This window comes from Salvelinus alpinus, chromosome 3 (genome assembly GCF_045679555.1).
Source record: "Salvelinus alpinus chromosome 3, SLU_Salpinus.1, whole genome shotgun sequence".
Lineage (NCBI taxonomy): Eukaryota > Metazoa > Chordata > Actinopteri > Salmoniformes > Salmonidae > Salvelinus > Salvelinus alpinus.
In genome coordinates this window covers 50,826,009-50,851,224 of record NC_092088.1, presented here as the reverse complement: position 1 = coordinate 50,851,224, position 25,216 = coordinate 50,826,009, and the positions used below count along the sequence as shown (strand labels likewise).

General features: G+C 39.6%; 1 protein-coding gene across 1 annotated transcript in view; it reads left to right on the top strand.

The window, feature by feature from the left end:
• The window catches only part of LOC139570897 (VPS10 domain-containing receptor SorCS1-like), an 87,175-nt gene that overhangs the window by 14,418 nt on the left and 47,541 nt on the right, over nucleotides 1–25,216 (top strand). The window contains exons 2-7 of the mRNA XM_071393201.1: nucleotides 11,839–11,906; nucleotides 14,896–14,995; nucleotides 17,159–17,317; nucleotides 18,712–18,785; nucleotides 23,497–23,561; nucleotides 24,994–25,112. Of these exons, the coding sequence (XP_071249302.1) occupies nucleotides 11,839–11,906; nucleotides 14,896–14,995; nucleotides 17,159–17,317; nucleotides 18,712–18,785; nucleotides 23,497–23,561; nucleotides 24,994–25,112 (585 nt within the window). The remainder of the gene's footprint in view (nucleotides 1–11,838; nucleotides 11,907–14,895; nucleotides 14,996–17,158; nucleotides 17,318–18,711; nucleotides 18,786–23,496; nucleotides 23,562–24,993; nucleotides 25,113–25,216) is intronic.

Genomic DNA, 25,216 nt, shown 5'->3' with positions numbered 1-25,216 from the left:
AAGTAGCCTCCATTCGCTATTCCAGTGCATATGGATGACATGTATTTTTCCCCTACCCCTCTTCCTGCCCATTTGACAATGGGCCATTCTAAATTTAAAAAAAGTTATATTATTAAACACATGATATAATTGAGAATAGTCTGATGAGTGAAAATATGATCACTCGATGTTGAGAGAACAGCTTGTGCAGCCTAATGCAAGGAACAGAGCGAAACCTTTTTTGATATATTTTTCAAATAATCAATAGCCTATAGTGGCATCATGTAGCCCATATACAGTAGGTTTTGATTTCTAAGACATTATAAGGTTTGTATCATTCACTACTAAAGTTGCCAAATAACTCTAAATCTAGCGTATAGGACCTGTTTCAAATTATCTATTTTACGATCAACATAGCCACTTCATATACACACTCGCTCCGGAATGGGAAAATATCCTTTCAATTTTTTTCAACCAAGTTCAATTATATTCATCTTACTATAAAATCATAGAATATAAAATAATGGCACGGGACTTATAATCATATCGTGTCTGCTAAATGAACAAGTCTACAGCCTATGGCATTGCACATAGTCAGATAACATACAGTAGGCCAACTCATATTCTGTTATTCTGAAATACATTTTCTTCATATCATAATGTTTCTTTAGACCAAACTAAAATAAATAATGGATGTATTGTGATGGTGTATATTAAATTGATGTATTCTAGATGTTCCAAAAGCACACATCAGCAGCTTATATGCGTGGAGGTCTGGAGAGTCTAAACGTGTTTATTTTAATTAACGGTGAATTACCATGAGACCGGCAGTCTTTTGCATGTTTATAACCGGCTGACAAAATTTCATGACCACCACAGCCTTAACTGTGACTCTAAGTTTGGAGACTTCTGTTGGACCTCAGCCCCCCACTGAGTGTGCTGCAGAGAGGGCAAGCAGGCTTTTAGACCAAGGACATTGTACAAGAGTCACGTATGCCCCAACCCCAAAGCAAATTACAGAAGTAGATTAACACTTGCTTTGGTTGCAGTTCTAACAATTTGTGCATTCATTTATCATCCATTGTATCAGAGTTAGACAAATCTCATTGCTGGTAAGGTAAATTAGCTTTGAGTTTGTCAACAGAACACACACAACCCTGCACCTTTATCTCTGAGCACCCACATTTCAGAAGGCATATCAATGAGTTGAACGTGTTTTTTGAAAGCATCCTCAGCTCAGCAGGTGCTACTTTTGGGCTGGGTAGGAAACAAACCCACTCGATTTCTTATCTTGCCAGCATTGATCGGACCCCTCTCATGCACGATGAAGCTTCGTGGCTCAGCAAGCTGCCATTGTCTGGCTGGAGACAGAGTCGTTAGAGAAAAAGCATGCAAAGAAGAAGGGGCTTCTGATGATTTCTAACTTCAACAATTGAAAACAGAGAAATGTCCGCCACAGGGGTGTCTGTAATGCATCTTACATTTCAGCTTTTCCTAATAGTATGATAGCATCAGGATATCCCTAGCCAGAGTCTTTTCTGCATGTTGGATAGCTACTGTACATACTCTGGTTAACCAGTTAAAATTATATGGTTCACAGAGGTTCAGGGAAACATAGATCAAAATGGATATTCAATTAGGGGTTGCAAATGTGATGACATGCCAAGATATAAGCTTTTGTGGATTTTGGTTGTGCAACATTTTGTTACATGTAATAAATGTTTTAGGATGGATGTTTAATTTTTGATCTTAAGGCTAGTTTGAAGGAGTTTGTGCTGAATAAATATGCTAATGACAGAGATCCAGAGAGTCAAAGTGCACTGTAAAACATTTCCTGTAGAATTACAGTAACTTACTGGCAGAAATTGGCCAGTAAGTTACCGTGATTTATTTTACGGTAATCCAATTTACAGTACCAATTTTTTTACTGTAATCAAATTTCCAGTATATTACTGGAATTTCCCCACGCAGGGAAATATTACCCGGTGTTCTTTGCAATTTTTATATTTACATTTTGGCCATTTAGCGGGCACTCTTATCCTTAGCAGTTTACAGTCAAACAAGGTTCAAACAAGGATGATAAAAAAAAACACATCACAGTCAAAGCAAGTAAAAAGTTTATGTAACCGTTACTGAAAATGTTGTAGGTAAGGATACATTGGTCTTCAGAATAATAGAAACTACAACAAGATATCTTATGACATACAGTGCCTTCGAAAAGTATTCAGACCCCTTGACTTTTTCCACATTTTGTTACATTACAGCCTTATTGTAAAATGTTTAAAATTAAAAGTTTTCATCAATCTACACACAATACCCCATAATGACAAAGCGAAAACAGGTTTTTAGACAGTTTTGCACATTTAAAAATAAATAAAAATAAATACCTTATTTACATAAGTATTCAGACCCTTTGCTATGTGACTCAAAATTGAGCTCAGGTGTTTCCTGTTTCCATTGATCATCCTTGAGATGTTTCTATAACTTGATTGGAGGCCACTTGTGGTAAATTCAATTGATTGGACATGATTTGGAAAGGCACACAACTGTCTATATAAGGTCCCACAGTTGACATTGCATGTCAGAGCAAAAACCAAGCCATGATGTCGAAGGAATTGTCCGTAGAGCTCAGAGACAGGATTGTGTCGAGGCACAGTGTCACGTTCTGACCTTAGTTCCTATGTTATGTCTTTATTTTAGTTTGGTCAGGGCGTGAGTTGGGGTGGGCATTCTATGTTGGTTTTTATATGTTTTGTTCTATTGTTCATTTTCTATGTGTTTGGCCTAGTATGGTTCTCAATCAGAGGCAGGTGTCAGTCGTTGTCTCTGATTGGGAGCCATATTTAGGTAGCCTGTTTTTCATTGTGTTTTGTGGGTGATTATATTTTCTGTTCTGTGTTTTTTTTTCACCGTACAGTTCGTTTGTCGTTTTCTTGTTTTTGTTCAGTGTTCATTTATTTCGTATTAAATCAATATGGACACTTACCACGCTGTGCATTGGTTCTCCTCTTCTTCCAACCACGACAAGCGTTACACACAGATCTGGGGAAGGGTACCAAAAAATATCTGCAGCATTGAAGATCCCCAAGAACACAGTGGCCATCATTCTTAAATGGAAGAAGTTAGGAACCACCAAGAATCTTCCTAGAGCTGGCCGCCCGGCAAAACTGAGCAATCGAGGGAGAAGGGCCTTGGTCAGGGAGGTGACCAAAAACCTGATGGTCACTCTGAAAGAGCTCCAGAGTTCCTCTGTGGAGATAGGAGAACCTTCTAGGACAACCATCTCTGCAGCACTCCATCAACCAGGCCTTTATGGTAGAGTGGCCAGATGGAAGCCACTCCTCAGTAAAATGCACATGACAGCCTGCTTGGAGTTTGCCAAAAGGCACCTAAAGACTCTCAGACCATGAGAAACAAGATTCTCTGGTCTGATGAAACCAAGATTGAATTCATTGGCCTGAATACCAAGCGTCACGTCTGGAGGAAACCTGGCTCCATCCCTACGGTGAAGCATGGTGGTGGCAGCATCATGATGTGGGGATGTTTTTCAGCGACAGGGACTGGGAGACAGGATGGACGGATCGAGGGAAAGATGAATGGAGCAAAGTACAGAGAGATCTTTGATGAAAACCTACTCCAGAGTGCTCAGGACGTCAGACTGGGGCTAAGGTTCACCTTCCAACAGGACACACAGACAAGACAACGCAGGACTGGCTTTGGGACATGTCTCTGAATGTCCTTGAGTGACCCAGCCAGAACCTGGATTTTAACCTGATCGAATATCACTGGAGAGACCTGAAAATAGCTGTGCAGCAACACTACCCATTCAACCTGACAGAGCTTGAGATGATCTGCAGAGTAGAATGGGAGAAACTCCCCAAATATGTGTGCCAAGCTTGTAGCGTCATACCCAAGAAGACTCGAGGCTGTAATCGCTGCCAAAGGTGTTCCAACAAAGTACTGAGTAAATGGGCTGAATTCTGATGTAAATGTCATATTGAAGTTTTTTATTTTTAATACATTTGCAAAAATAAATCTAAAAAAACTGTTTTTGCTTTGTCATTATGGGGTATTGTGTGTAGATTGAAGAGAAAAAAACAACAATTTAATCAATTTTAGAATAATGCTGTAATGTAACAAAATGTGGAAAAATTCAAGGAGTCTGAATACTTTCCGAATGCACTGTATCCCTGACTATCTCTGTATAGTGTCAATACAATACTGAGATATTCACGGTATCTTGATTCCAGAGCAATGAAACACAGTGCAATACAGTAAAATGTACTATTGAACTGTAAGAAGAAAAAAAATCTACAGTATTGTACTGTAATTACAAGTGATTACAGCAAGCAGGCTGGCTGTAAGAATTTGCTTATTGATGAATAATAGGTGTTTTATATCACTTGCACTTCTAGAGGCCTAAATAAAGGCTTCCAAACTGGCTGTGATTACAAATAGACATGGTTAAATATTCATCCATTAAAAGATTTTAAGAACTGCTATCACTGTTCCCTATATACATTTGATTGTTGCGGAACTACTACCACTACCACATATCACTTAAATTGCACCCACTATATTTACAGATATTCAGACATCCTTTTGTTCAAGATAAAACTCTGTTGACAGTAGTGGAAGTCAGAAGATATTAACATGGCTGGAGGAGGCATACATTTCAGTGATCTGGAGTATTCTGTTGTTGTCGAGCAATCCTACCTTAAGCTCTCATGGTGTGGGATGCAACGGAATCTTCACGGTTATGAGAGTTGTGTGAGGACATTACTCATTTATCTTTGCAATATTCTACCGTGAAGTCACTTAATAATTCACGATCCAGTTGACATGTTATCCATAGGAGACCAAATAGCTCTGACTTCAAAAAACACTGTCTGTGTGAATAAAGAGATATAATTTGATGTGGTAGACAAAATAAAGCCAATAATACAGGTTGAGGTTGTATGGTTGAGAGCTCTGAGCTTGTGTTTGTACCAACAGACAAAGCTTGAAACAGAAAGGTATAGGTTGTGTAAAGAATGATAGTTTATGCATTTTATTCAGTGTATATTCTTATAAAAAAACGTCCATCCAGTAAAAGATAGGTAATTAGTCCGATTTTAACATATAGATGGATGATAAGTTGATCATATGAAAGCCTCTACTTTCAAAATGCATAGCTTTTGATGATAATATCATTATGAACCAACAGAAACATCTGTTTGAAAGTAAACACTGGCTCCGCTCGCAGTGAATCTGTCACAATTCTTAGACTCATTGTGTTAGACTGCAAATTCTAATTTGAATCTCATATTAATTTGCCATAATGTACTTCAAGTTTCTAAGAATGTGGGTGTCTCTATTCCATTGCTAATAAGAACTTAAAAACTGTAACAATTCACATCTGTACAATAAGGGTTACCGTTAGGGAGCTGGCTTGTTATTTTTCAACAGCATCATTAGTGTTGTAGTAGTGGAAATAGATTGAGAAACTCTTAAAAGCCAAAAATGGTAATGTGTTAGTGCTTTTCCATTTATAGGGTAAAGATAGAAAACCACCCTATATTATTGATATTCTGATCAGTAACTTGGATAACAATTGATTTTATGGAATCATCTATCTATTTAATTGCAGCGGGTAAAGATGTTGACAGTTTTATTGATGAGGTAACTTAATTCCTGAAGCTGATAAGGCTGGATCAGGGAGTCGCTGAGTCTGGGAATGAATCTTCATTTGTAGTCTGTCTAGCCCTTAAATGTCTCTTTCAGGGGCTCCTCATCCTTCACTAATAGGGTGCCCCCCTCCACCCTCTATCCCACATTCCTCCATCCCTCTTAATACAGCGCCTTCATTCTACTGTAGTAATCTTCTCAAACTAAGCTCTTTTAAATCAACATAACACCCCTTTCATGCCTCAAGAATGATCAAATTCATACCAATGTATTCACACAGGGTTGAGATTCACACAGGATCTTTATAGCTACAGTTAGATAGCAAGTAAGTACCCAGCCCCAACCCCCTGTTTAACACAGACAAATCTACAAAATTAAGAATCACTGTATATTGATGCCTGGCACAATAAATACTTACAACAATAAGAGAGCTTCACCTTGCACTTTCAACACTTTTCCAGCTGGCACTTGAGAGGATGCAAATGATTTGAGTCTTCCACTGGACCTTCTCCAAGTAAATAGATTAGTTAAAGTTAATGACCATCCAGAAGACAGGAAGTAATTGGCTCTACTTTCCAAACTGCTCCGGTTCATTTTATTGTGTATGCCAATGTCCAGCAGATTGGGACTTTTGGAAGCTATAAAAGGTCATGTAATTGGTAGACCATTCGTCTCTACAACGGCTTGCGAAAGTATTCACCCACCTTGGCATTTTTCCTATTTTGTTGCCTTTCAACCTGGAATTAAAATGGATTTTTGGGGGGTTTGTATCATTTGATTTACACAACATGCCTACCACTTTGAAGAAGCAAAATATTTTTATTTTGAAACAAACAAGAAATAAGACAAAGACAAAAAAAATGAAAACTTGAGCATAGATAACTATCCCCCCCCCCCAAAGACAATACTTTGTAGAGCCTCCTTTTTGCAGAAATTACAGCTGCAATTATCTTGGGGTATGTCTCAAAAGCTTGGCATATCTAGCCACAGGGATTTTTGCCAATTCTTCAAGGCAAAACTGCTCCAGCTCCTTCAAGTTGGATGGGTTCCACTGGTGTACAGCAATCTTTAAGTCATACCACAGGTTCTCAATTGGATTGAGGTCTGGGCTTTGATTAGGCCATTCCAATACATTTAAATGTTTCCCCTTAAATCACTCGAGTGTTGCTTTATCAGTATGCTTAGGGTCATTGTCCTGCTGGAAGGTGAACCTCCATCCCAGTCTCAAATCTCTGGAAGACTGAAACAGGTTTCCCTCAAGAATTTCCCTGTATTTAGCACCACCACCATGCTTCACTGTGATGATGTTCTCGGGGTGATGAAAGGTGTTGGGTTTGCACCAGACATAGCGTTTTCCTTGATGGTGTAACGATGTTCGTCTGAGGAAGAAGGAGGAGACCAAAGCGCAGCGTGGTACATGTTCATGATGTTTAATATAACCTGAACACTGAAACAAAAAACAAAAATGGAACAAAACACAACAGTTCTGTCAGGTATACACACAAAACAGAAAACAACTACCCACAAAACACAGGTGGGAAAAGGCTACCTAAGTATGGTTCTCAATCAGAGACAACGATAGACAGCTGCCTCTGATTGAGAACCACACCCGGCCAAACACATAGAAATAGACAACATAGAACAAAAACATAGAATGCCCAGGTGTATGTAAACTCACGCCATGACCAACCAAAATAGAGACATAAAAAGGATCTCTAAGGTCAGGGCGTGACAGATGGCCAAAAATATAAATTTTAGTCTCATCTGACCAGAGTACCTTCTTCCATATGTTTGGGGAGTCTCCCACATGCCTTTTGGCGAACACCAAACATGTGTCACGTTCGTCATAGTAATCGGACCAGGGCGCAGCTTGCGTAGAGTTCCACATCTTTTAATAAACAGAAACTCACCAAACAAAACAACAAAAGCACAAACGAAACGTGACGCTACTGGTGTGCACACAGGCAACTATCTGTAGACAAGATCCCACAAACACAATGGGGGAAATGGCTACCTAAATATGATCCCCAATCAGAGACAACGATAAACAGCTGTCTCTGATTGGGAAGCATACCAGGCCAACAAAATCCATTAATAACCTAGATGATCCACCCTAGTCACTATCACGCCTCAACCAACATAGAGAATAAACAGCTCTCTATGGTCAGGGCGTGACAACATTCTTATTTTTTGTCATTAAGCAATGGCTTTTTTTCTGGCCACTCTTCCGTAAAGCCGACCTGTGTGGAGTGTACGGTTTAACATGGTCCAATGGACATATACTCCCATCTCCGCTGTGGAGCTTTGCAGCTCCTTCAGGGTTTTCTTTGGTCTCTTTGATGCCTTTCTGATTAATGCCCTCCTTGCCTGGTCTGTGAGTTTTGGTGGGCGGCCCTCTATTGGCAGGTTTGTTGTGGTCTTAAAAATAAAGAGAGCCGCACACTCTAGGAGCTCAGATGCAAAAATATTTAATTTACCAACGTTTCGACAGGCAAGCTGTTTGTTGTGGTGCCATATTCTTCCCATTTTTTAATAATGGATTTAATGGCGCTCCGTGGGATGTTTAAAGTTTCACATATTTTTTTATAAACCAACCCTCATCTGTACTTCTCCACAACTTTGTTCGTGACCTGTTTGGAGAGCTCGTTCGTCTTCATGGTGCCGCTTGCATGGTAGTGCCCCTTGCTTAGTGGTGCTGCGGACTCTGGGGCATTAAAGAACAGGTGTATATATACTGAGATCATGAGACAGATGATGTGACTCTTAGATTGCACATACAGTTGAAGTCGGAAGATAAAAAATACACTTAGGTTGGAGTCATTAAAACTAATTTCTCAACCACTCCACAAAATTCTTGTTAACAAATTTTCGTTTTGGCAAGTTGTTTAGGACATCTACTTTGTGCATGACACAAGTAATTTTTCCCAAAATTGTTTACTGACAGATTATTTCACTGTATCACAATTCCAGTGGGTCAGAAGTTTACATACACTAAGTTGACTGTGCCTTTAAACAGCGTGGAAAATTCCCGAAAATGATGTCATGGCTTTAGAAGCTTCTGATTGACTCAAATGATGTCAATTAGCCTATTGGAGGTGTACCTGTGGATGTATTTCAAGGCCTACCTTCAAACTCAGTGCCTCTTTGCTTGACATCATGGGAAAATCAAAAGCAATCAGCCAAGACCTCAGAAAATAAATTGTAGACCTCCACAAGTCTGATTCATCCTTGGGAGCAATTTCCAAACGCCTGAAGGTACCACGTTCATCTGTACAAACAATAGTACGCAAGCATAAACACCATGGGACCATGCAGCCATCATACCGGTCAGGAAGGAGACGCGTTCTGTCTCCTAGAGATGAACGTACTTTGGTGCGAAAAGTGCAAATCAATCCCAGAACAACAGCAAAGGACCTTGTGAAGATGCTGGAGGAAACAGGTACAAAAGTATCTATATCCACAGTAAAACGAGTTCTATATCGACATAACCTGAAAGGCCACTCAGCAAGGAAAAAGCTACTGCTCCAAACCTCCATAAAAAAGCCAGACTACGGTTTGCAACTGCACATGGGGACAAAGATCCTACTTTTTGGAGAAATGTTATCTGGTCAGATGAAACAAAAATAGAACTGTTTGGCCATCACCATCGTTATGTTTGGAGGAAAAGGGGGAGGCTTGCAAGCTGAAGAAAACCATACCAACTTGGGGTTGCAGCATCATGTTGTGGGGGTGCTTTGCTGCAGGAGGGGCTGGTGCACTTCACCAAACAGATGGCTTCATGAGGAAGGGAAATTATGTGGATATGTTGAAGCAACATCTCAAGAAATCAGTCAGGAAGTTAAAGCTTGGTCACAAATAGGTCTTCCAAATGGACAATGACCCCAAGCATACTTCCAAAGTTGTGGAAAATGGCTTAAGGACAACAAAGTCAAGGTATTGGAGTGGCCATCCCAAGCCCTAACCTCAATCCTATAGAGAATTTGGGGCAGAACTGAAAAAGCGTGTGCTAGCAAGGAGGCATAAAAACCTGACTCAGTTACACCAGCTCTGTCAGGAGGAATGGGACAAAATTCACCCAACTTATTGTGGGAAGCTTGTGGAAGGCTACCCAAAACGTTTGACCCAGGTTAAACAATTTAAAGACAATGCTAGCAAATACTACTTGAGTGTATGTGAACTTCTGACCCACTGGGAATGTGATGAAAGAAATAAAAGCTGAAATAAATCATTCTCTACTATTATTCTGACATTTCACATTCTTAAAATAAAGTGGTGATCCTAACTGACCTAACTAAGACAGGGAATTCTTGCTAGGATTAAATGTCAGGAATTGTGAAAAACTGAGTTGAAATGTATTTGTCTAAGGTGTATGTAAACTTCCGACTTCAACTGTAGGTGGACTTTATTTAACTAATTATGTTACTTCTGAAGGTTAATGGTTGCACCAGATCTTATTTAGGTGCTTCATTGCAAATGGAGTGAATACATATGCACACACCACTTTTCCGTTTTCTATTTTTTAGAAACAAGTTTTAATTTCACTTCACCAATTTCGACTCTTTTTTGTATGTCCATTACATGGAGTCCAAATAAGAATCTATTTAAGTTACAGGTTGTAATGCAACAAAACAGGAAATACGCCAAGGGGGATGAATACATTTGCATTTCCCAATCTGTGGGTTTCTAGATTACTGCTGTGTTAAAATACTCAGATTATTCCTCACCACACTTTGGCCAACCACAATATATACATGTTATAATGAAGAGACACAACTAAAAGGCCAAATTTTAAACAAAATAAATGGTTTCAATGGTTTCTTATGCAGTAAACCATTGAGACAGTTGTGTACTTTTATTAAATGTTTTTTTTTCCACATTGTCTTCAAGTATTTAGAGTTGAGGGAATGGGAAAAATCTATCTGTTAACATTGACTGTATGTAATATTAATGAAGTGATACAAATACTTCAATATAGGTTCCAACAAACGCTGAGTAGGAAAGAAGTTTCTCCTTTCAAATTAAAACAGAAAATAGAGCTGTCCATAGCGCCATTCATTAACATGTAGAATAATTTATTTGTCTACATACCTATTAAGTATGAGCTTGTATAACCACCATATAACAATGGTGTTCTTTACAATCTCCTCAAAAAAGATGTCCATGATATTTACGAGGAGAGCCTTGCTATACCTGGGATGCTTGCCATGGAAGAAACCCGCTGAGCCCTAAAAAAAAACCACAACCTGTCACATTGTATAATGATCGGAGACAGGCGTAGGAATAAGTAATAGGGGGTTTTATTACTCCACCCAAAAATACAACATGTCATGAAAAAAAAAAGGCACGTGGACGAAGTCCAAAACAAACACGTATATAAAGTACACAGGGATGTAACCCAAACAAAAGAGTGAGGTTTAACCTTTAATAATTACATGGGTTGTGACCCCTAATAACACTACACGGGACGAGACACAAAATAACATGTGCACAATACACGTAGCATGAAAGCCCGAAACAACAAAGCGCAGGTACTCACAAGACCAACAGACATGGGAACAATGATTGACAAGGACAATGGGGGACAGAGGGCACATATATACACATACTAATCAGGGGGAATGGGAACCAGGTGTGCGTAATGAGACAAGACAGTCTGGGGTTGGTGGTGATGATCCAGTTCAGTGACATCTAGAAGGCCGGTGACGTAGACCTCCGGAGCTGGTGAACCGATTGAGCAGAAGTACTGTGGGAATCCGTGACACAACCTTTACCTTTACACAGAAGATGCAACATTCTCATGCAGAATGAAGCCTTGACAAGGCCTCATAAATTGGTTTGGGATTAGTTTATGTGTGTGGAGGTTTGACAAGCGTCCATATTAAGGCTGCAGTTGTAAAATTGATGATGCACTCCTCCTAAGGCCATCCTGCTCAAACCACTTCCAATGATAAAATAGCAACAGGTGCAAGTTTGAAAATGAGGTAGTCAAAAGTGATTTTTTCCCCTTATTTTGAATTTTAGGCTTCTTTACCAGAATTGTGAAATACTGCATAATATGCAACTCATTACTTCAAGTCCCACCAACGTGTCAGATGATATGATATATGGAAATGTTACATTATCAAAGGGTTGTATATTACTTGTATTTTCTAAAGATGCGTGCTGAGATGGGAATTGTGTTCTCTTTTGTAGGTGATTCTAATGCTAACTAAGTACTTTGACTTCAGCCTTGGCAGTGTCACAGAGAGCTCTCTATGGAGGTAAGGAGGGGTTAAATTCATCTCAGTTGATTTCTCTCTGGCTTTGGTGTTCATGTTTAGGGCCACAAGTCTTTCTTGAGCATGTGACCATGGGCCTGAGTGATTGCCTATCACATTTTTAGGAAAACTTATGACCCTTCTCATGTTGAATGTTGGTTATATAGGTAACTGCCAAAATAGAGACAGACACGGTCGCTCTGTTTCTAGCTCCTAGCCAACTTTATTTTTTGTTATTTCTTACATTATTTGCTCAGAACGTCTCTTGTATTATTACCTAGAGCTAACTTTGGATATTAAATCGGCGGTCACCCGTCAGTATTACGACCAGAAATTTGACTTCCCTGAAATGGATGCTGTTTGTTTGAACTGCCCAAGGCAGCTCCATTCATCCCGGGGTCTGCACCAAAACGCTGACGAGTAAGAGGAAGAAGAAGTGGGGCCCTAGTCAGACTCAGGCGGCATGCATTACCATCCACCGGTTCCAAGTATATTACTCGCTAACGTTCAGTCCCTGGACATTAAAGTAGACGAGCTCAGGGCGAGGATCTCCTTTCAGAGAGACATCAGGGACTGTAACATACTCTGTTTTATGGAATCATGTCTCTCTCCTGATATATTGTCCCCATCCATTCAGTCAGTTGGCTTCTCCGTCCATCATGCAGACAGGAAGAAAGAACTTTCAGGGAAAAAGAACGGTGGAGGAGTCTGTTTTATGATTAACAACTTGTGTAAACATACAGGAACTAAAGTCCTTTTGGTCTCCCGATCTGGAATACCTCACCATCAAATGACTGCATAAACTCCCGAGATAACTTTCTTCATCATCACTGCCGTGTATGTTCCCCCCCAAGCTGACACGGCAATGGCTTTCAGGGAACTACACTGGACTTTGTGCAAACTGGAAACCACATATTTTGAGGCTACATTTATTGTAGCTAGGGACTTTAATAAAGGAAATCTGAGGAAAATTCTATCAACACATCTTCTGTGATACTCGTGCATCGAACCCAGGACGTATCCCAAGCTGCATCCACAGAGCATGTGCACATCAGCTGGCTGGAGTGTTTACAGACATATTCAATCTCTCCCTATCCCAGTATATTGTCCCCACTTGCTTCAAGATGGCCACCATTGTTTCTGTACCCAAGAAAGCAAAGTGTGCTTTTCATTGACTACAGCTCAGCCTTCGATGCTATAGTGCCCTCCAAGCTCATCACTAAGCTCAGGGCCCTGGGTCTGAACTCCACCCTGTAAAACTGGCCCTACACTTCCTGAGGTCGATCCCAGGTGGGGAAGGTAGGCAACAACACCTCCGCAAATCTGATCATCAACACTGGGCCCCACAGGAGTGCTTTCTCAGCCCCCTCCTGTGCTCCTTGTTCACCCATGACTGCATGGCCGCGCTTGTCTCCAACTCAATCATCAAGTTTGCTGGCGACACAACAGTGGTAGGCCTGATTATCAACAACAACAAGAGAGCCTACAGGGAGGAGGTGAGAGCCCTGGCAGAGTAGTACCTGGAAAATAACCTCTCCCTCAATGTCAACAAAATTAAGGAGCTGATCACTGAAAACAGGAGACAGCAGAGAAAGCACGCCCCCATCCACAGATATGGGGCCGCAATGGAGTGGGTCAAAAGCTTCAAGTTCCTCAGCGTGCACATCACTAAAGACCTGAAATAGTCCCTCCATGCTGACAGCGAGGTGAAGGCGCAACAGCGCCTCTTCAACCTCATTGGGCTGAAGAAATTTGACTTGGCCCTTAAGACCCTCACTAACTTTTACGGATGCACCATAGAGAGCATTCTGTCGGGCTGGCAACTGCAAAGTCTGCAACCAAAGGGCTCTCCATAGGGTGATGCGGTCAGCCAAACGCATCACCGGGTGCACACTGCCTGCCCTCCAGGACATTTACAGCACCTGGTGTCACAGGAAGGCCAAGAAGATCATGAAGGACCTCAGCCACCTGAGCCACGGCCTATTCATCCCGCTACTATCTAAAAGACGAAGACAGTACAGGTGCACCAAAGCTGGGACCGAGAGATTGTGAAACAGCTTCTATCTCCAGACCATCAGACTGCTAAACAGTCATCACTAGCCGGCCCCCGCCCGGTACTCTGCCCTGGACCTTAGACACTGTCACTAGCCGGCTACCATCCGCTACTCTACCCTGTTCCTTAGAGACTGCTGCTCTATAGAGTAATTTAACACTGGTCACTTCAAAAATGTGTACATACTGTTTTACCCACTTTATATGTACACTATTTATACAAAAGTACTGTATTTTTTTTTAGTTTTTGGATTATTTGTGTATTGTTTGTATTGCTAGATATTACTGCCCTGATAGAAAACACAAGCATTTCACTGTAATAACATCTGCAAATTGATGTACGCAACCAATAAACTCGATTTTTATAAGAGACTAGGAAGCAGAGAGCTAAGAAACAGAGACTGTACAACTGGAATGTTTTGTTCAAATATTGCAAACTAGTACAGTACTGTATGTTACTGAATGTAGCATATTACACTTGAAGTATTTCTGACAACCAGAAAATGCACATTGGAAATGTGAAATATAGATGCTTCTGTAAATGGTTTATGACTCCATACATCTAATTTTTCTAATATGATTATGTAACTGTATCCAACTCCACCACAGTTGTTATCAATCTAGTTTTTTAAAATGTTGGTACTGAGATACAGGGTTGATATTTATAATGTTCATTATGGTGTCAACATTTTAGGAGACTTGAATACTGAATGTTTTACTTTGACTACAAATCATATAATTCCCCTGCATATATCCATGTTTATTCTGATAATGAAACAGTTCTCTATTCAACTGGCAAATTGTGTTGTATTATTTCCTGTTTTAATTTTCTGCTTGCCTGCATAGCCATAGGTTTTATCATTGATATTGCTCCGTGCTCTCATTCTCACCATTAACAGTAGAATAACACATTTTTGTTAATCCCATAATTGAATTCTAGGTCAACAGACTATGGAACCACGTATGAGAAACTTAATGAAAAGGTTGGACCAAAAACCATACTAAGCTACTTGTACGTGAGTCCGAATAACAAACAAAAGGTATGTCCTCGTACATGTATCTTATAATTTACCATACCATAACCATATCTGTTTGCTGTCCTTAACCCTTACTAAAAAACACATGTCAAATTTGCAGTTTCGTATATGAAAGCATATTTTCAAATAGCATACTAAATGTAAATCCGGGACACTCAAATCAGATTGATATGTTACATACTGTATGGTAAGGTTACATAAGATAGAAGGTTACTTCAGGCAAAAAAATGAAAGTATGGTGGTTGGTCAGGGTGGATGGGTAGGAGTATAACGCGAATGTCTAACAACACAATCTGTTCCAATCTCATCACGGACATCTTTAGCATTTTAGCTAATTAGCAACTTTGAAACTACTTACTACTTTTTAGCTACTTTGCAACTACTTAGCATGTTAGCTAACCATTCCCCTAACCTTAACCCTTTAACCTAACTCCTAACCCTAACCTTAACCCCTAACCCTATACCCTAGCTAATGTTAGCCACCTAGCTAACAGCATTGGAATTCATAACATATCATATGTTTTGCAATTTTGTAACATATCATATGAATTGTAATTGTAACATATGATACAAAATGGATGATGGACATCCACAAATGAATACATAGCATACAAAACGTAACATATCATGCTATTTTGAGTGTCCCGGATTTACATTTACTATGTTACATCTACCCCTGAGTCCAGGTGTACATTTCACATGTGACACTACCTGTATTAAATTTAGAGTTCACATGTTAACACAACTTTTTCACGTGAGAAAAAAAACATGTTTTCACCTCATGTGAATTGCAGTTGCACATTTTACATTTGCGGTTTCACAAGTTGAATTGCAAGTACATGTGAAAATCGATCACATGTGAAAACCAAATTTGCAGTTTCACATGTAGGAAAACTACACATGTGAAAATCTAATTTTCACATGTGGAATTGAAAATTCACATGTGGTGGTGAAATAGTGTTATTCTCCTCACATGTGAACAGGTAGTGTTAACATGTTGCAGTAACAATGTTTCCACATATGGAATTGCAAATTCTGTAATGCCATTCTGTAAAATGGTAACTTAGCCTACCTGAGTATAATAAATCAGGTGTGTTAAAAAATAATTATTTATTATTTCTGAGCCATCCATTTGGAGTGTATTGTTGCAGGCACATGCCTCTCTTCTTAATACATTGGTCATTGACCTACAGTGTAGAAGAAGCCCAGTGAAAAGAACAGAGAAGCTAGCACTCCGTAACTCAAGTTAACTTTTTGTAAATTTAGTGCCCTTTGTTTTTATATCGCATTGTCTGTAAACGTTAAAAATACACTGAAAACATCCAAAATACATAATCTATACAGCTAAAAACAACAATGCAATGTCAAAAAAAGTTGGGTGTGTTTATCAATTTCCCTGATTTTGCTAACTGTTACTTTGTACAAAATCAAAACGGCAATATTATTTGAATGCTTTTTGCAAAGAAATCTGAAATGACAGCTCAATTTGAACAAATTATGAAATAGCGAATAATCATGATTAATCACAGCAAATCCTGTGATAAACTTGATCATATTTTTTATTTGTTTGATAGCTCTAGTTGACAATGCACATGTGAAAGTGTGCACATGTGAAAGTGGTCATTTAATGAGGTAGCCCGCCTGTGACTTCAAAATTGTCCCTCTTTGTCGAAGGGTCAAGACGTTGGCTCTCCAGGGTTCTAATCCCGGCAGTTACAAAAGCACACATGTGAAATGTATAATAAATATCACGTGAAATATTGGTTAACCACATGTATCTGAGTCATGTGAAACTTCACGTGTCTGAAAACCATGTGTCTGTTTTTCCCACATTACATTTTTCACGTGATTTCTTCACGTGTAAAATGTATGTGAAATGTCACACACGTCCGAAAACCATATGTGTCTTACTAGTCAAAATTTCACGTAGCATTACATTTTTCAAGTGATTTGTTCACACATGTCCGAAAACCATACGTGTTGTATGCATGTATTCTATTCCCGTGATTTTTTTCATGTGTTTTTTTTAAAAGAGAAAACTCATAACAATAGTAAAATTAGCAAGTTTAATCATTACGGACATGAATGGATAATGATAAATATCGCTAAATGTTGTGATTTATAAATCTCTCCTTTCGTCTCCTGACCCGTCCTCTCTCATCTCAGATCATGTTACTGACCGACCCGGAGGTGGAGAGCAGCCTGCTCATTAGTCTTGATGAGGGCGCATCCTATCAGAGGTACCACTTAGCCTTCGACATCCTCAGCCTCCTCTTTCACCCCGAGCAGGAGGACTGGATCCTGGCTTACGGCCATGACCAGAAGGTAAAGAGAATCCGGTCAATTATAACTGAGGAGTGAGGAGGGGGGAGAAAACACACACAACTTGATTGAGGTAAGGGTCTTGTTAATTCCAGTGAGTCTATTGACCTTATTGGCTTTAACAATATGTTTACTTCAACCGTAGCTGTGTGCTCCACACTTCTGCCTGTTCTTTCATTAGCATCATTGTCTCCCAGTGGGGAAAGCACCTCCCACCTCTTAGTAGCCAACACATCAATGTGCTCTGTTAAGAGTAGTGGACTTCACATCAAGCGACATCTGTCACCCAAGCCATGATGACTGTGGCTAAAGTCTAGACATCTCATCACATGTTCTTCCAAACAGGCCACACGGTCTGGCTTGAGAGTCCAAACTAGAGATGTGTTAGTTAATGTCCCAAACAGGAGACTGAGACCACACTTATTATTCTCAAGGAGAACCCAACTGTTTGTTTAACTCAACATAACAGAGATCAAACTCTCCCCTCCCATCCTGCTACTGAAAGACTTGAGAGAGAGTATGAGAGAGAGTGCAGTCAAAGGCTGAGAAGTAAGATAAATGGTTTTGGGGAGAGATGAGATGCTTTATTGAGAGCCATCAATATGGTCGAAATGAAGAAGCTGGGGAGAAGTTATCCCTGAGTTTACTCCATATCTTTATGTTAATATAAATGTGCGATTTTTTTCCCCTCTGTATGGTTTCCTTCTTCTGTTTCTGCTTTTATATTAATTCATTTATTTGCTGTCTTTTACTGTGCAATAGTATTGTACAAAACAATTGTATTGTACAACAGTTCCCTATGTGTGATATGCTCTCAGATTAAGTAAAAGTGTTATCATATGAGTTGGGCTGAGAGCTGAAAAGACTATTGAGAGCTTGGATAACAGCCCTAATCTGCTGAAAGAGGGAAGTCAATAGCATAATGCAAAGGGATGATACAGATGGTTAAGTGTGTCATTTTATAATGTCAATTAGGGAAAAATCCTATGGCCATAGACAGGTACCACTGGGAGCCAAAACGAGCATGGCATTTAAAAAATCTGTCTCTCACTATCTCTCTCTCTCTCTCTCTCTCAAATAGTCATAAGGCATTAAATCACGAACTCTACTTCAAATATAAAGTGCTATTTTCAAGCCTGCTTTAAAGATTCAGCTGTACAGCACTCATAACAAAAACAATCAAAGTCCTCTGAAGTGCAGTGAAAAAACAAAGCAATATAATTGAAATGTTGTATGACCCTCCATGAGACATACGTAGATGACAGTCCCTAAAATGGAGGGAGAGAATTCTCCAGGTCTAATGTTTCCTCCGTTTGAACTCTTAGTTGTAACTCTGGAATAAAATGTTATTCTTTCTCTTCTGATTTTTTCAACTATAGGATGTTCTTTTCTTGCAGCTCTACGTCTCTGTTGAATTTGGAAGAAGATGGCAGCTCGTGCATGAGAGTGTAGTCCCCAACAGATTTTACTGGTGAGAGTAAAAATCTCTTTCTATCATCATTGGACACATACTTCAAGTCTCTGTAATACAATATTCATACAAAGTACCACTCTTTCCTCTACTGACAGCATTTTGAACTGATAGCCCATCAGAATTGACACAATTAATTGAATCTCAAGAAGTACCTGCTAGTACCTGAGTTGAACTCAATAGATGGCATATACAGTGGCTTGTGAAAGTATTCACCGCCCTTGGCATTTTTCCTATTTTGTTGCCTTACAACCTGGCATTAAAATTGATTTTTTTGGGGGGTTGTATCATTTGATTTACACAACATGCCTACCACCATTATGAAACAAACAAGAAATAAGATAAAAAAACTGAAACTTGAGCGTGCATAACAATTCATTCACCCCCCCAAAGTCAATACTTTGTAGAGTCACCTTTTGCAGCAATTACAGCTTCAAGTATCTTGGGGTATGTCTCTATAAGCTTGGCACATCTAGCCACTGGGATTTTTGCGCATTCTTCAAGGCAAAACTGCTCCAGCTCCTTCACGTTGGATGGGTTCCGCTGGTGTACAGCAATATTTAAGTCATACCACAGATTCTCAATTCGATTGAGAATCAGTTTCAAATCTCTGGAAGACTGAAACAGGTTTCCCTCAAGAATTTTCCTGTATTTAGCGCAATTCATCATTCCTTCAATTCTGACCAGTTTCCCAGTCCCTGCCGATGGAAAACATTCCCATAGCATGATGCTGCCTCCACCATGCTTCACTTATTTTTTATTTATTTCCCAGTGGCTCAGAATTTGTATTTGGTAGCATTGTCTTTAAATTGTTTAACTTGGGTCAAACGTTTCGGTTAGCCTTCTACAAGCTTCCCACAATAAGTTGGGTGAATTACGGCCCATGCCTACTGACAGAGCTGGTGTAACCGAGTCAGGTTTGTAGGCCTCCTTGCTCGCACACGATTTTTCAGTTCTGCCCCAAATTTTCTAAAGGATTGAGGTCAGGGCTTGGGATGGCCACTCCAATACCTTGACTTTGTTGTCCTTAAGCCATTTTGCCATGACTTTGGAAGTATGCTTGGGGTCATTGTCCATTTGGACCCATTTGCCACGAAGCTTTAACTTCCTGACTGATTTCTTGAGATGTTGCTTCAATAAATCCACATATTTTCCTCCCTCATGATGCCATCTATTTTGTGAGGTGCACCAGGTCCTCCTGCAGCAAAGCACCCCCACAACATGATGCTGCCACCCACATGCTTCACGTTTGGGATGGTGTTCTTCAGCTTGCAAGCGTCCCCCTTTTCCTCCAAACATAACGATTGTCATTATGGACAAACACTTATATTTTTGTTTCATCAGACCAGTGGACATTTCTCCCAAAAGTATTTAACTTTGTCCCCATGTCCAGTTGCAAACCATAGTCTGGCTTTTTTTGTGGCGGTTTTGGAGCAGTGGCTTCTTCCTTGCTGAGCGGTCTTTCAGGTTATGTCGATATAGGACTAGTTTTACTGTGGATATAGATACTTTTGTACCTGTTTCCTCCAGCATCTTCACAAGGTCCTTTGCTGTTGTTCTGGGATTGATTTGCACTTTTCGCACCAAAGTACGTTCATCTCTAGGAGACAGAATGCGTTTCCTTCCTGAGCGGTATGACGGCTGTGTGGTCCCATGGTGTTCATACTTGCGTACTACTGTTTGTACAGATGAACGTGGTTCCTTCAGGCATTTGGAAATTGCTCCCAAGGATGAACCAGACTTGTGGAGGTCTACAATTTTTTTTTCTGGGGTCTTGGCTGATTTATTTTGATTTTCCCATGATGTCAAGCAAAGAGGCACTGAGTTTGAAGGTAGGCCTTGAAATACATCCACAGGAACACCTCCAATTAACTCAAATGATGTCAATTAATCTATCAGAAGCTTCTAAAGCCATGACTTTCCAAGCTGTTTAAAGACACAGTCAACTTAGTGTATGTAAACTTCTGACCCACTGGAATTGTGATACAGTGAATTATAAGTGAAATAATCTGTCTGTAAACAATTGTTGGGAAAATGACTTGTGCCATTCACAAAGTATATGTCCTAACCAACTTGCCAAAACTGTAGTTTGTTAAAAAGAAGTTTGTGGATTGGTTGAAAAACACGTTTTAATGACTCCAACCTAAGTGTATTCAAACTTCCAACTTCAACTGTATATATACTGAAATCATGTGAAACTTGGATTGCACACAGGTGGACTTTATTTAACTAATTATGTGACTTCTTAAGGTAATTGGTTGCACCAGATATTATTTAGTGGCTTCGTAGCAATGGGGGTGAATACATATGCACACACCACATTTTTTTAAACTTCACCTTTTTGGACTATTTTGTGTATGTGCATTACATGAAATCCAAATAAAAATCTATTTAAATTACAGGTTATAATGCAACAAAATAGGAAAATGCCAAGGGGGATGAATACTTTTGCAAGGCACTGTATTAGATACAAGTATGGTCCTGATGAACACATTAATAATTTAAATAGATATTTGTACACTCTTTTTTCAAGTTCCAACTGTTGTGCTTAAGAAATTATGTATTTAGTAATGGTCTCTAATCTACATTATTTTCAAGACATATAGTAACTTAAGGCAGTAGTGCCTGTTGCCAGATAATTATAATATTAATGTGTTTTTGCTAAACATAATACTTTTTATTTTACAAGGAAGCAAGGGAGATTAATACTTTTTGGGTGATCAGGTAGCTTTTAATGTTTTGATAAATAACACCATTAGGACAACATAATCTCTTAAAGTGGATAACTCAATTAGAATACCTTAATACGTTAATATTTCACATTTACTAATATTGGGACTAAAATTAGACAAAAACGTATTTCACAAACTTTGTCACTTGCGAACAAATGATGATGAATTTCTTTTTAGCCCAAAACAGGAGCAAAAGAAAGATGCAGTAGAAGCAATGTACCATCAAGTTAAAGCCATTATTGGCCTCTTGTTCTAAACAGTTGATATATTTTCCCTAAGATTTCCTGGTGGAGATGATACAACAGTAGAGCTGGATGCAATATTGAGTAATACATTCGTTTCTTAATTAGTCATGGGATGAATTCATACTAGTTTACAATTACTTATCAACATGTGGTAACATTGGTAACATATTTACAGTATGTGTGTGTTGTGTATGGAGGTACAGTATATTTACAGGTTGTGCGTATAGAGGTTGTGCGTATGGTTGTTTAGCAACAATACCTACTGTACACGTGCTCAACTAGGGGGCAAAACGGTGTTGGCTTAGATTGTTGACATGTTTTAACTATATTTAGTCTCCAAATGTTTGTTGAAAACGTAAATACATTTGCACAATGAGCACTTGTTGTCTCTCAAATACATTGTTACAGTTGTTGGTTAGCTAGCTAGCAAATTTGATCCATGTTAGCATTGAAAGGAATTCACTCAAAACAAGACATAGTATCAAGAACATGATAAAACTAGCTGAAACGAGCCACATACAATTCCCCACATGGCTGCTTTTTATATTGTTGCTAGCTATCTGACCGTTCAGAATCATAACAAAGCACGGCTTCTATAGACGGGAATATTACATTCAGGTAGGGCATGCATATTTCGTCAAGGACAAAATACAGGTAATATTTTCAGTTAATTTACACTTCAAATATTTTGCTGCTCCACATACTGCAGTTTATGTTACAGTAGCCTCAACTTGGCAGAGTTACACCATCAACCTGACAACGAGCAGCATAGCTCACACAATGCAGGCATGTAGTCCATACATTCCAGAGTGATAGAAGAACATAGAAGGAGCCTATTTAAGAACATGTGGCTGCTGTTCTCCAATAGAAGATGATGAAGTATTTGACAGAAAGTCCATTAAAAAAAGATGGAACAGAAAGACAATTACGGAGTGCTGAGGGAAGCAAGATGGGCCCTTTTTTTATTATGTCTCAGACACTGACACACTATGGAATGTGAGGAGAAACCCATCTTCTTCCACACTTAGCTGCTATTAATGCAACAAGTGGTCACACTTGTCACTCCACACTTAACCGCTGCCTCCCAGTCGTGGCTCTTTTGAAAGAGCATGAAATGGCTCCGAGGCACCTTCCTCTTGAATTACCACACAGGCCCAGTGGTTGATGGGGCCATGTTTGTGGGAAATGTTTGTTGTCATTGTTATATTTTCAAAGAGAAAGGGATCGACGTTTCATGCAGCTAGGTTCCCTATTATAATTTAATTTAATCAAAATGGAAATCCTTTAAATGTTTTCCAAAATGACTTTGTCCTCTCTAGAAAGCTGATGTTTTAATAGCGCGATTGAACAAAGGGGTTGACATTTGTAAATGACTGTCTCTGGTCACTCATTTGTTTTATGACTTTGCGGAGCACTGTCACAGGATCCTTTTGGAATAGATGAGAACAAACAGAATGATTATTCATGTTTCCCATACAGTTTGACCTCAGCGTGCCTTTCTTCATCTTGTTAAACAGATGATTTATTTAATCCCAAGGCACGCCTACAGTATACTCTTCAATTAACATATCATATCTGGATCATGAGATAAATTCACACATCATTGACGAAAATGTTCAAATCATGAATTAACTGATACTACTACAAATCCACAAATACTTACCATATGATGCACATATCATAATTGGATAGATGTTTTGCTATATGCCTCAGTTGTCTCTCCTGTCCCCACAGGTCAAAGTTGGGTTTGGACAAAGAGCCAGGAATGATTCACTTGGAGACAAGTGTTTCTGACAGACGTGAGTCATCATCACATCTAGGATATCTTATTTGAGGACTTTATTATAGGGATTCTTGGGATCATTTTCACACACAAGTGACATTTTCTATCTGCTAAACAGCCTTTACAGCAGGGTTCCCCAACGGGCAGCCAACGGGGCAGACTTGCAGTCTACAAATTGTTTGTTATTTTATCCAGCCCCCCGACTATCCGCTCAGGAAAAAAAACTGCCTGTGTCTTAATCTAGTTGATGATCCCTGCTTTACAGGGTGCTGGCCTATGTTGACTCCAATGCTTCCCACAGTTGTGACAAGTTGGTTGGATGTCCTTTGGGTGGTGAACCATTCTTGATTCACACGGGAAACTGTTGAGCATGGAAAACCCAGCAGCGTTGCAGTTCTTAACACAATCAAACCGGTGCGCCTGGCACATACTGCCATACCCGTTCAAAGGCACTTTGTCTTGCCTATTCACCCTCTGAATGGCACACATAAACGATCCATGTCTCAACTGTCTCAAGACTTAACCTATCTACTCCACTTCATCTACACTGATTGAAGTGGATTGAACAAGTGACATCAATAAGGGATCATAGCTTTCGCTTGGATTCACCTGGTCAGTTTATGACATAGAAAGAGCAGGTGTTCTTCTAGTACAGTACATTATTAAAACGCAGAAGGTGCAATTTCAAAATTGGGTAGTGCATCATCAGTTCCTCTCGTCATGTTAGTCACTGCATACCTTAGAGAGCTATTTATAATTTCTAAGAAATGTCCAGATCAACTAGCCCATGTCAGCTAATGCTTTTTTATTTAGGTTTTTTAGCCCATAGATATTGTCGTAATTTTTTTCTCACTGAAATATCACATGAATACACATTAAACATAGCAAAATGTATAGAATTGCAAGAAGATTTGCTTTAAAATGACAAAATGTTCTTTGCACACCATAACAAAATGTGTAGAATTGCAGGAAATAAGCTTTAAACTGCAAAATTCTCCCCACCAACAAGAGGAGTGTGAACAGTTTGTGTCATGAACAGGGGTTGTGCCCATATAGATAGACATGGCCCGTGTGCACGCAGGGGGGCGCGGGATGTTCCCCAATGCTGGAAGGAGGGGGGGGCGGACGGACGCCCAAGTGAAAAGGTTTGTGAACCCCTGATGTAAGGGGCAATTGGTCGGACTGGGCTCTTAAGTTGGATGGAGTGTTGAGAACGTCTGTTCCTTAAGGGCTTCAGTGTTAATGTCTTGTTCCTGAGGAGAATTGCTCATTTGGCTGTAGGTAACACGCAGGGACACTCATTCCATCTCTGTTAATAGTGGAAATAGAAATTGGCTTCCCTGCTTTTCTGCTTTCTACTATCAATGCAATTAATGCTAGACTCAATTAAATAGTCCCGAAGCACTTATTTTCTCCTGTTACATTGTGTCAATTACCATCTGTTATAGGGTCCCAGTATATAACGTGTAAGCTGCAGAACTGCTCAGAGGCCAACAAAGGCAGGCCTTTCCCTGGATTTATCAGCCCTGATTCCCTGGTCGTTCAGGACCAGTATGTTTTCATTCAGGTGGGAATTTTGAATGTTTCTGTCATAATAAAAATGCTCTAAAACCGTTCTTAATGTACAGTAAACGTGTAGGTATTAATGACCATAAACCAAGAGAGAATGGT